At 34.4% G+C, this 11426-nt stretch overlaps 3 protein-coding genes across 4 annotated transcripts in view; 2 read left to right on the forward strand and 1 right to left on the reverse strand.

The window, feature by feature from the left end:
- Nucleotides 1-3810: 3810 nt before the first annotated feature.
- On the reverse strand, nt 3811-5157 carry LOC104815107. The gene is made up of 2 exons (XM_010543426.2): nt 4716-5157; nt 3811-4619 (listed from the first exon to the last, which is right to left on the reverse strand). The coding sequence occupies exons 1-2, from the start codon at nt 5059-5061 to the stop codon at nt 3874-3876; spliced, it is 1092 nt and encodes a 363-aa protein (XP_010541728.1). The 5' UTR covers nt 5062-5157; the 3' UTR covers nt 3811-3873.
- A 2475-nt stretch (nt 5158-7632) lies between these two features.
- Nucleotides 7633-10637, forward strand: LOC104815108 (glycine-rich RNA-binding protein RZ1B). Its single transcript, XM_010543428.1, has 9 exons — nt 7633-7780; nt 8158-8256; nt 8385-8809; nt 9321-9387; nt 9457-9510; nt 9664-9732; nt 9813-9878; nt 9958-10026; nt 10387-10637. The coding sequence occupies exons 1-9, from the start codon at nt 7670-7672 to the stop codon at nt 10456-10458; spliced, it is 1032 nt and encodes a 343-aa protein (XP_010541730.1). The 5' UTR covers nt 7633-7669; the 3' UTR covers nt 10459-10637.
- A 651-nt stretch (nt 10638-11288) lies between these two features.
- The window catches only part of LOC104815109 (tudor domain-containing protein 3), a 4404-nt gene continuing 4266 nt past the window's right edge, over nt 11289-11426 (forward strand). The window contains exon 1 of one of the 2 annotated variants that reach the window (XM_010543430.2): nt 11289-11404. In XM_010543430.2, the coding sequence (XP_010541732.1) occupies nt 11347-11404 (58 nt within the window). In that variant the 5' untranslated portion in view covers nt 11289-11346. The remainder of the gene's footprint in view (nt 11405-11426) is intronic. The other variant, XM_010543431.2, reaches the window with a different exon arrangement.

Below are 11426 nucleotides of genomic sequence, written 5' to 3' on the forward strand. Positions count from 1 at the left end.
CTTTTCTGGACCGTCCGTTCCGGGCTTCAGTTTTTCCGAAATTAAACCGAATTAGGGTTAAATCACCTTATAAGAAGGAGATTAAAAACCCTAACTCGTAAGAGACAAAAGAGAGCCGACTTTTGGCAGAAAAGAGAGAGTTTTTGGAGATCCAAAAACGAGTTCTAAGTCTCGAGATTTCTCGGTGCACATATCGAATAGAGATTCGAGTCCTAGCAGACAAGTTCCAATCGTTGGAATCCATCCCGAGGTGTGGATACGTATAGAGGGCGAGGTAATCTTCCTGCCTAAGTGATCGGACGAATTCTTCAGTTGATACAGGCCCCGGATCGATTGAGGTAAGCGTTCTAACGTTTCTACGATTCATTAGAAGCAATGGTTCTAGCGTTTATTAAATTTTTGTTTTATATCCGTTGCGCAAACCCTAGAATCGATCTCTTAGGAATAGGATTCGCTCTAGAGATCCCAGGAATCCCAACATTAAAATCACCGGCCATAGAGAATAATTTGGACCAGACATCCCAAATGGATTAAATCCATCCGTGCATAATGCTAGATATACGTTTCTAGTCTCACTTGCAAAATCAGGAATCACCTGTTGAAAGTGTTTCCATGCTATACCATCGGATGGATGATGCATTTCTCCATCAGGCGTCGAATGCTCACCATGTCATCGCATAAATGATGTTGTCTTTTCGGATTGATATAACCTTTTCAAACGATCTGTCACCTGTTGAAAGTGTTTCCATGCTATACCATCGGATGGATGATGCATTTCTCCATCAGGCGTCGAATGCTCACCATGTCATCGCATAAATGATGTTGTCTTTTCGGATTGATATAACCTTTTCAAACGATCTGTTATAGGCATATAAAACATTCTCTTCAAAGGAATTAACTTGCCTTTCTTTGAAGCTTTCCGGCATGGTCGATATCTGTCTTTCCCGCAGAAACGACATTCCATCAATTCTGCATATTCCTTCCAAAAAATCATACAGTTGTCTTCACAAACATCAATCTTCCGGTAAGGTAGACTCAACGTACGCATCCGAATCTTCGTCTCATAATATGATTCTGTTGCAGTGTTACCTTCCGGAAGATACTGTTTAAACATCTGACTGAAGCCATCCATACATCTCTCCGGAAGATTGTAGTCAGTCTTCATATTCATCAATTGTGAAGATAATGATAATCTTGACAACCCTTGTACGCAACCTTCATATATCGGAGTGTTCGCCGTGTTAAGCATATCATAAAATCTTTTCGCTTCAACGTTTGGCTCTTCTTCCATATATGGAGAAGGAGCAACGTTGGGAAATGCATCATTCACCATCTCTGCATATAGATTTCGGTCTTGATCTTTTTGAAAGATCGGAGGTAGCGACGTGTTTTCCACAAGTTGTTCTTGCATTTGTGAAACACGTGATGATGACGACGTATCATATGTTTCTCCATGAGCCAGCCAAACATAATAGTTTGACATAAAACCTCTTCTATAAAGATGCTTACAAACTTCATACTGACGTCGCCATCGTTTATTCTCGCATTTTGAGCACGGACATGGTAACTTCGAACTCTCAATATACGATGTTTGACTTGTTGCAAACGCCAGAAAATGTTGTAATCCTTCAGCAAACTCACTCGAGATTTGATTAGAAGAATCAAATCTATTATACATCCACATTCTGGATGAAAAAGACATTTTTCTGTAAATAAATTTTTTTTATAACAATTTTTTTTCTATCTATGCATCCTCAGCGCGCGGTGGTTATATAGAGAAAATGTTGCGACGGACTTGCGACCGATATCTTCTGTCGTAAACCAATTTGCGACAGAAATACGACAGATGTGCGACACATGTTAGGTGACATACCATTCACGTGTGTACCTAATATTGCGACACAGCGGTGAGTCGTAATTCGGTCGCAAGTGCGACAGAAATGCGACAGATGTGCGATAGAGGTTAGGTGACATACCATTCACGTGTGTACCGAATTTTGCGACACAGCGGTGAGTCGCACTTCGGTCGCAAATAATGAGCGACACCTAGAATCTGTCGGATAGCTGTCGCATAGTATCCGCGACGCATAATATCTGTCGCAAATGTGTCGTACACATTTTCCGACCGACCCATCTGTCGCAAATTGTGTCGGTAAATACCGATAGACAATCTGTCGTAAAATATCTGTCGGTTTCTGTCGTCAGTCTGTCGCAAATTATTGCGACACGTGTATCGGTCGTAAATTTGCGACAGATTTTGCGTCCAAGTCCGACAGATATTATTTTTCCAGTTTGTGTCGCTTTTTAGTCACTGTCTGTCACAAAATTTGCTGCGACAGACATTTCGGTCGCAAAAGCTGTCGCGAATTACAGTTTTTCTTGTAGTGAGAGGAACTTTCTCATGATACACAAGCAACATTTATTCCTCTCGTACACTTGATCTGGTGACGTGTAAATCCTCATCATCATCATTAGGGGTGGGCACGGATCGAATATCCGTGATTTTTGAGATATCCGTATCCGTATCCGATCCGCACAAATATTCGATTTTATTATCCATATCCGATCCATAATTTCGTATATCCGTAAATATCATGGATATTTGCGAATATTCATATCCGACATAAAAAATTAAAAAAATTAAATTCAAATTTAAATAACAGTTTTAAATATAAAGAAAATATATAAGTTATTTAATATAAATGTTATTCACAATTTAAAATTTATAATTTAAATATTTTAAATCAATACAAATACAATCATAATTTATCATATACAAATATAATATATTGAAAGTTCAAAATTCAAAAATTAAAATAATAAATTTTAATATTCAAAAGATTAAATATTCTAAATCTCAATATATACAAAATATTTTTTGAATATCCCTATAAAATATGTCCTATAAAATATATAAGTATAAAGCATTTTAAATTTCTATAGCAAATTATTTTTATATTTAATAACATTATTAATTAGTACGGATCGGATCGGATATGCCGGATAATTCGAATTTGATATTAGTATTCGATCCGTATCCGACAAATATTTCAAAATAAATATCCGTATCTGATTCGTAAACTTCGGATATATGAATTTTCAGTTCGGATACGGATCGGTTCGATTTTTCCGGATATTATGCCGACCCCTAATCATCATCATGTAAATTTTTAGAAAATTATTAATGATATCTGCCTAATTATTCTATAAACTAAACTTTACCAAAAATTATGATTCGCACCACATATTTATTTTTTGATCGCATACTTTATAAAATCCAGATTTTAATTTATTTCTATTGAATAAGATCTTAAACTTATTTTAGGAATATTTCCAACATTATTCATTTTGACGAGTTTACGAGATAGATTATAATTAGATTATATATAATAAAACCTCATATTTCAAAGTTATTATTCCAAACGCTACTAAATAATTTTTTTTAAATCTCGTCATTTGAAATGAACCTAAACTATTTCTTACAATATATTCGAATCCAAATAATATTTTATATTTGTTCAGATAGTGATTTTTGAATTTGAATTGATCGGGGCAGAATTCTAAATATAAATTCTAAAATTTTATAGCTATTTTTTTTATAAAAAATTCTATTTTTCAAGTTACTATTAAATACTTCAAATAAATCTGAATGAAAACTAAATTTGATACTGTTTCGCTATTTATATACAAATTAAATTTTGAAAAATTATTCGGTTCAAATTCCATACCTATTATTAATACATCCATTTTTTTTATCCCATTATTTATGGCGCACGGCTCATTTGACTTTTGTTAGGATGGTCGGTCGAATAATTTGATACAATTAGTATTACAATTCATTTGTTTACAAATCATATACATAAATAATTGATTTCAAGACAAAGTGAGGCCAGAGGACAAACAAAACCCACCCATGTTTGAACCTTGCAAGAATCTACAATCGGGAAGCGGGACCCACTCCCACTCGTCCCTCTCCTTGTCATAGCTTAACCTAATTATATCCCACAAGCCCTCGAGATTAGACATTATTAATACGACCCTAATTGCACTTAATCTCCTCTCTAAACACCCCATCGTTACACTGCAAGGCTTGTTTATCTTCTTGATTATCTCATCTGGCGCTCTTGATACTATCTCCCATTTCTCACCGTTTGCGCTTATACTCCACACTTCCATGCTCTTTGTTCTTCTCGTCCTTGCTTCGATTATTTCGAATTCGATTATTATTTTGCACCCATCACCGTATATGCATACCGGTTGATTCACTGGATCGGTTTGGCTAAACCGGACGGCTGGGTTTCGGTTAAACCTTGGCTGTAGAATCACCGGGCAATGAGATTGTGCATTCATCCCATCTTCCACACTCATCAAAACGTTCTCGTGAGGTCGATTCGATATGTTAAGAAAGATTTGATCTTTCTCGCGAAAGATCCAATCTTGATCAACGTTGTTATGTACTCCTTTCTTAGATTCCCACATGTTGGTTCTTGAATCATACGCATAGAGGTCGGACCGGTTATCAACAATCTCCGCGAACAAAAACCGGAATTGACCGGACCCAGGTGGACCGGATATAAGCTTCATACCGGACCGCCTCCAAGACGAAGTGCCACGTGGACCTAACGGGCATGGACGGATTCTTGTGACGGACTTGTTGACTAAGTCAACGACTATGATCGCATGACAAGAATTAGAAGCAAACAGGAGGAGGTTACCGTTAGCCGTCAACAAGTACAAGTCTTCGCCGGGAAAATTCACCTCCGACAATAGTTCCGTCACCGGAATCTTGAACCAGCGTGATGACCTGTCGGAAAGCCCGTGAAGGGCACCGTCGTGACGCCAGCGTTTGGCGTAAACAAAAAGCCATGAATCCCTCTGTGATCTTAGATTGAAGAGACGATTGAAGTGTCGGTCTAATATCGTGTTCAATACATATCTATTGACCTGTTTCATGCGAATGACTTCGGGTATACATAGATGAAGGAGTATGTTTTGCAAGAGATCAGAAGGAAGAAGGCAGAATCCAATATCTTTGGTGTTTGGCTCTTTGTCATATTCCATGATCTTATCTTTGTGGATCAATATGATAACCTATATATATATATATATATAGTGGCAGACCAATTATTTGTATATTATATGGTGGTATGGTTTATGAGAGTGAGCATATATGATTTGGTTTGCTTTAAATATAAACTAATTTTAGATTGAATGTTTATTTAGGTCAAATATCAACCGATTATATTTTGTTCACTCTACTCACTATATTATGCCCAATAAACACCTCCTCGAAACCAAAATAAAATACATAAAATAAATTTAGTGCAGAACTTATTAAAATGGGAAAATAATTTTATGATTGGAGTTGAATATAGATTTTAGATATGAATAGAAATAATAATGGACACCAATATATTGTTATCTTATTTGTTTCCATTATAACTATATTTCATTTTTATTTCATTAGATAATTTTTCTATAAATATGTAAGTCATATCACAAAAAGAAGAAATATAATAATAAAATGATTATGCTATTTTTATATTTTTTTATTTAATTTCAGCATTTTTTAATAATAACTTATTTATTTTTAATAAAAATGCTAACACAATAAATTTTTTTAATAAGATAAATTAATGAACAAATATAATATAATAATATATAAATACAGAGACAATATACGAGTATATATTTCATATGTAATGTCACTTAATTAGAAAATGATTATACTAGAATGTATATCGATTTTATATAATCGCCATGACGTTTTCATGTCACGGGCATGAATCAAATACAGTGCATTACTTCTTTTGAAAATAATTATTAAATGATGGGGGTTGGTTTCTGATTGGTGTTTTAATTATGAGATGCTAATGTTGGTCAGCTTTACAAGCAACGAGAGGTCAAAGTGTAGCCACCACAACTTCATTATATTTTAAAGGGATAATCGCATTTAAATACCCAAACTTTTATAAAAATCCCACATAAATATCCAAACTATAAAAATATCATATAAATACATGAACTTTTCATAACTCCCACATAAATACCCAGACTTTTAAATTTTTTCAAAATCAACCACTCATCCGTTAACGACGTTAAACGTTACTGTTCACTCGACAAAAAACTGCTGACTCAGCAATGACTCAGCAAAAAAACCCGCTGACTCAGCAAAAAGTGTTGACTCAGCAAAAAAATATTATTAAATATTCAAATTTTTATCTACATATATTTAAATTAATATATACATATAAATTCACACACACATATATATATATATACAAATATATATTAAAAAAAATTATTTATAATTAATAAAATACATATACACATAACTACAATATATAAATATATATATATCATTACTAATGCATATATATTAAAAGAAAAATAATTATAATTAAATTTATGTATATACATAATATATGTATTAAAAAATAATTATAACTAACATATATACATATAATATATATTAAAAATAATATTTATATGTATACATATTAATTATATATACAAAATATACATATACAATTAATATATATAATTATAATTAGTTATATATACAAAATATACATATACAACTAATTAGGGATTTGTATATAATTATAATTATATATATTAGTTGTATATGTATATTTTGTATATATAACTAATATATATACATATAAATCTTATTTTTAATATATATTATATGTATATATGTTAGTTATAATTAGTTTTATTTTAATATGTATATTATGTATGTATATAAATTTAATTATAATTATTTTTTTTGAGTCAACACTTTTTTGCTGAGTCATTGCTGAGTCAGCAGTTTTTTGTCGAATGAACAGTAACGTTTAACGACGTTAACGGATGAGTGGTTGATTTGGAAAAAAATTTAAAAGTCTGGGTATTTATGTGGGAGTTATGAAAAGTTCAGGTATTTATATGACAATTTTATAGTTCGAGTATTTATGTGGGATTTTTGTAAAAGTTCGGGTATTTAAATGCGATTATCCCTATTTTAAATGATTGAAATTCGGGAAATGGACGGTGGAGATGAAGTGTGGATCTATTTTAAAATTCTAAATGTTAGGTTTATCTGCATTTTATGGAAGAATTGATTTAGTTTTATTTATGAATAAAATAAAACACGGGTTTATAATTATATATATAAATGAAACAAAAAGAAAAGTAAAGCAAATTAGTGAGTGTGACTAACAGAATCTAAGAAAAAAAGGGTATAATATTTTCAAGCAATTCTTTGGATTAATTTTAACCTCCAAAATTAAAAATCTAACCGGGAATATTTCGTATTTGAAACAATAATAATATTGGATAATAGTAGTATGTTGGAAAGGAAAAAAAAAGAATAAATGAGACATCAAAAGTTTTAAAATGTAAAAAATAAAAATTTTATTAAAAAGTTGGAAATAAAATTATATCATCAATCATAACAGTAAATAAATACTAATTGAATTACTTTGTGTTAATAATTTTAAAATATCACTTTTGCACAACTTTTTTCGAATTAATACATAATTTTTACTGTTGCTTCGTTGGAACCTGCTCATTGATTCAGAGGGTTTCTTCGTTTTTTTTTTTGGTTTCATGTCCGTTTGATAAATTGCTCACTTATCTTTACAACAAATTTTGTAGAGCAAAGAAAAAAAACCCAGAGAGAAGAATGACGATGGACGACGGGAACTCTGTCTACGTCGGCGGCCTTCCTTACGACGTCACCGAGGAGACTGTCCGGCGAGTCTTCTCTGTCTACGGTTCTGTCACCTCCGTCAAGGTAATCTCCTGTTTCTTCTCTCTCCGATGATGCTCGAAGAACCACCAAATCTAGGTTTCGTTGATTTCTCTTGTCTCCTTTCTTCGATTCCGATGCCAATCAGTTCAACTATTCACAATCAGTTCTGGGTCGTTATTAGGTCTCGATTTTTCGTGAATTCTTCTGCCGAGTCCGTGATTACTCGTTTAATTTTTTGAATTGTATGAGGATGTATTTTATGTCCCAGAAGGAATACATGCGATGCTTAATCTTTTTGTAACCTTTTTTTTTGCTCTAAACGTTTCCTTAATTGTGTATAGCTCTTATGCCTGCGGCACATAGTTTAGGGATTGAGTTTGTGTTTATATGTATCATTTGGGTGATGTTTGGTGATGCAGATTGTCAATGACCGCAGTATAAGAGGGAAATGCTATGGCTTCGTGACATTTTCAAATCGTCGATCAGCAGATGATGCCATCGACGACATGGATGGGAAAGTATGTTCTCTTTCCTTTCCTGTTCTCACATTTGATAGTTTTCTCGAGACTTTTCGTGCTAGAAAACACATATTGACCATTCGGGCTATTTATATGATTGAGCAATTTGAGCTTGTTCTTGTTATTAGACTATTGGTGGGCGTGCAGTGCGTGTGAATGAAGTTACAAACAGAGGCGGAAGATTGAACCCATCTCGAGGACATTTTCGACAACAGAGTGGCTGGGATAGAAGCCATGATAGGGAAAGTGATTATAGTTATGACCGGGATCGGTACAGTGATAGGTCCCGAGAACGTGATAGGTCTCAGGATAGGAGGAAGGATCATTACATGGAGAAGGAAAGATCTTATGAACATCCACTTGATCATGAGAGGAGAAAAGATAGACAGATGTTGGATAGAAATGGTTACGAGGAAAGGATGTTGGAAGGAGATGGAGGCGAGTGGCGTGGAAACAGATCATATGGGGATCATGGTAGAGGAGTCGACGAAGCTGATGCTCATCATATGAACCGGGACGAGGGAAGGAGCCAAGACACGAATAGAGAGGAAGGGTAAGCTATATGTTCAACTTTACTTCAGGTTCTCGTCAAAAGTAGCTTAGCTTTTAGATTTTGGTAAGCTATATGTTCAACTTTACTCAGAATTGCTCTTGTTGGGTAAGCTATAGTGTTGATTAGAATTTTAGCTCGGTTGAAAATCAACATGAGAAACACCATTCTCCGAGGCAAACTTTCTGCTGATTTTCTGTATCATGTATCCAGAATTGCCTCAAATTACTGATGATGATCTAATAATGTATTAATTTATGCAATGCTTTGACATCATAGCTAGATTCTGAAGGATCAACAAGATTCAGGACCAGTAGTTAGATTATAACTTAGTTGTTGTGCTTGTTAGTTTAACGCCCTTCACTTTTCAATAGCGGATAAATGCAGTTGAGCATCTAGAATGACCTCTTCCAATCTGGTTTCAGCTGTAACTAGCAACATGCCTTCCTTGAGACACTTGATTATTTAGATTCATCCAATGATCTGATGTCATATGGTTTTATCTTATCAACAGTCCCATCTTTGACGGTGGACGCGGTAGAGAACACTTCTCTAGTTCAAGCGGAGATCACAATTATCAGGTAACTACTTTATAATTGTATCAGTCCACAGCAGAACTCGAGTCTTTCGCTCAATCATCTTTCATTCAGGTGAAAGGGCAAATTGAAGCATCAATCGAGAGGCGTGAAGTGCTTCAAGAGGATGTATGTGATCTTTCTTTTTGCATATATAGTCAATGGCTTTTCCCAAATGCACGAGTCTTCATGTCGGGTCTGGTTGATTCATGGATTCTGTACTGCTGGGAGCAAGGTAATTAATTATTGTATGGAGGGTTATGATCGAATCTCTTCTTTTAGGTTCTGCTGATGGAAGAGAGACTGGAAGAGCAAAACCAAGTGGTTTCAGAACTGCAGAAAAAATCTAAGGTATATGTATTTATATCTCATTCTGCTCGAAAACACAAAACATGGTATGGAATTTTTCTTATGGAAATGGTAACCCACAGAGACTTGAGGATGCATTGATGGATGAAAAGAAGCTGACTTCACAACGTAGAAAGGAATTGGCGAAGGTGAGGATCTTCTGGTCATTCATGTTTTTGGAAAATTGCGTTGAATGAGCTGTTTCCCTTCCTTTATCTTCTTCTGCAGCTATATAAATCGTTTCTGCGGGTCAGAGAGTGCTCGGACAATCTGAAAACTTGTGAACAGGAACTTCAGGTTAGTTTGATGAACTGCAATCTTTAAACTTGTTCATTTCCGATGAGATTAGGATTAGAATGTTCCCTGACTATGTTCTTCTTCGACTTCATGTCTGTCATGTTCAAACTGTAATGCCTAAAGTTATTGATTCCAGGTTATGCTTCTTCTTTTTTTGTTCAATTCTCACGGAAAATAAACACCTTCTGATCTCGTCGCTAATGGGTGTTTGTTGGTAATTTTTGTATTAAGATGCAATCTCCCCCTGTCGTATGTTAATGCCTTCTCGTGACATTATAATCCTATGGATTCACGGGCGAAACATGTCAATTGAAGCGTACGGACAAACACCGACTCTTTTTTTTTTTTTTGGCATTGCAGTCTCTAGTTAGAGAAGGTGGCATTGACATCTACCCGAGGGAGGAAGTCGTTCTGGGCAACGGCTTTGCTTAGTAGTAATATCACGAGGTTGATGGTTCATTACAATGCTAGGAACTTGGTCTTTGTATGTTTGATTATTGTGTTGCTCTTCACTGTGGTCGTTGTATGGGATTATATCCTTTTTTACTTCATTTAGTCATTGACTTGAAGACAATATCCATTTTTGATGATGACATGTGTTGTATTTTTTCTCTTTTGTGTTTGGTTTTGGTATCAAACAGTGGCAGCTGAGCCGACCATGGCTATTTTTTTTAAAAAAATTTATTTCATTTTTGCTGTTAAAGGCCCCACCTTCGGTATGTCGTCCATTTCGGCTTCCACAACACTACCATCTGTGAAACAAGACGAGAAAGGCTGTCGTAAAATTAACACAAACATTGGATATGTACCAAATCGGTTTTCAAATGTTGCTACTTGAGATGTTAGTGGTTATTACATTTGCGAAATCATACGACAGTTTTCACCTTCAGGGGAGAAAACAAAATGAATTTTTTTTTTTATAATTCGAAAATTCATTTTGATCCAACTAAATCAAATATCTTAAAAGATCGGAAAAGTCGGAGTGAATATCTATTCGGATTTGGATTAATGTTTGGTAAAGAATTTCTCTCTTTGACAACAAAAACACTATATGCTATATTGAATAATGGAGAAATGAAATTTCTCTCACAAAAAATCGTTTTTCTATAGCTCTCTCAAATTTGTCTTAATATATTTTTTTATTTACAATATAGAGATGGAGTATGATGATTGATAGGGTACCAAATATCGGTATTTAAAAGGTTTGGCGCATTTTGTGATTTAGTTATAATTTGGAGATTTTTCACTAATTACAACAGTTTATTTCGGTTACGTTTATTTCAATCGCTGTAGGTTTACAGAGACCTGAAGACGGAAACCATGGATGCGACGTCCAGCTCCTCCTCCTCCGCCGTTATCGATGCCCTGAGCCGCCGAGGCTGGGGCTTCGCCCACATAGA

The sequence above is a fragment of the Tarenaya hassleriana genome, unplaced genomic scaffold (genome assembly GCF_000463585.1).
Source record: "Tarenaya hassleriana unplaced genomic scaffold, ASM46358v1 Cleome22, whole genome shotgun sequence".
NCBI classification, from domain to species: domain Eukaryota; kingdom Viridiplantae; phylum Streptophyta; class Magnoliopsida; order Brassicales; family Cleomaceae; genus Tarenaya; species Tarenaya hassleriana.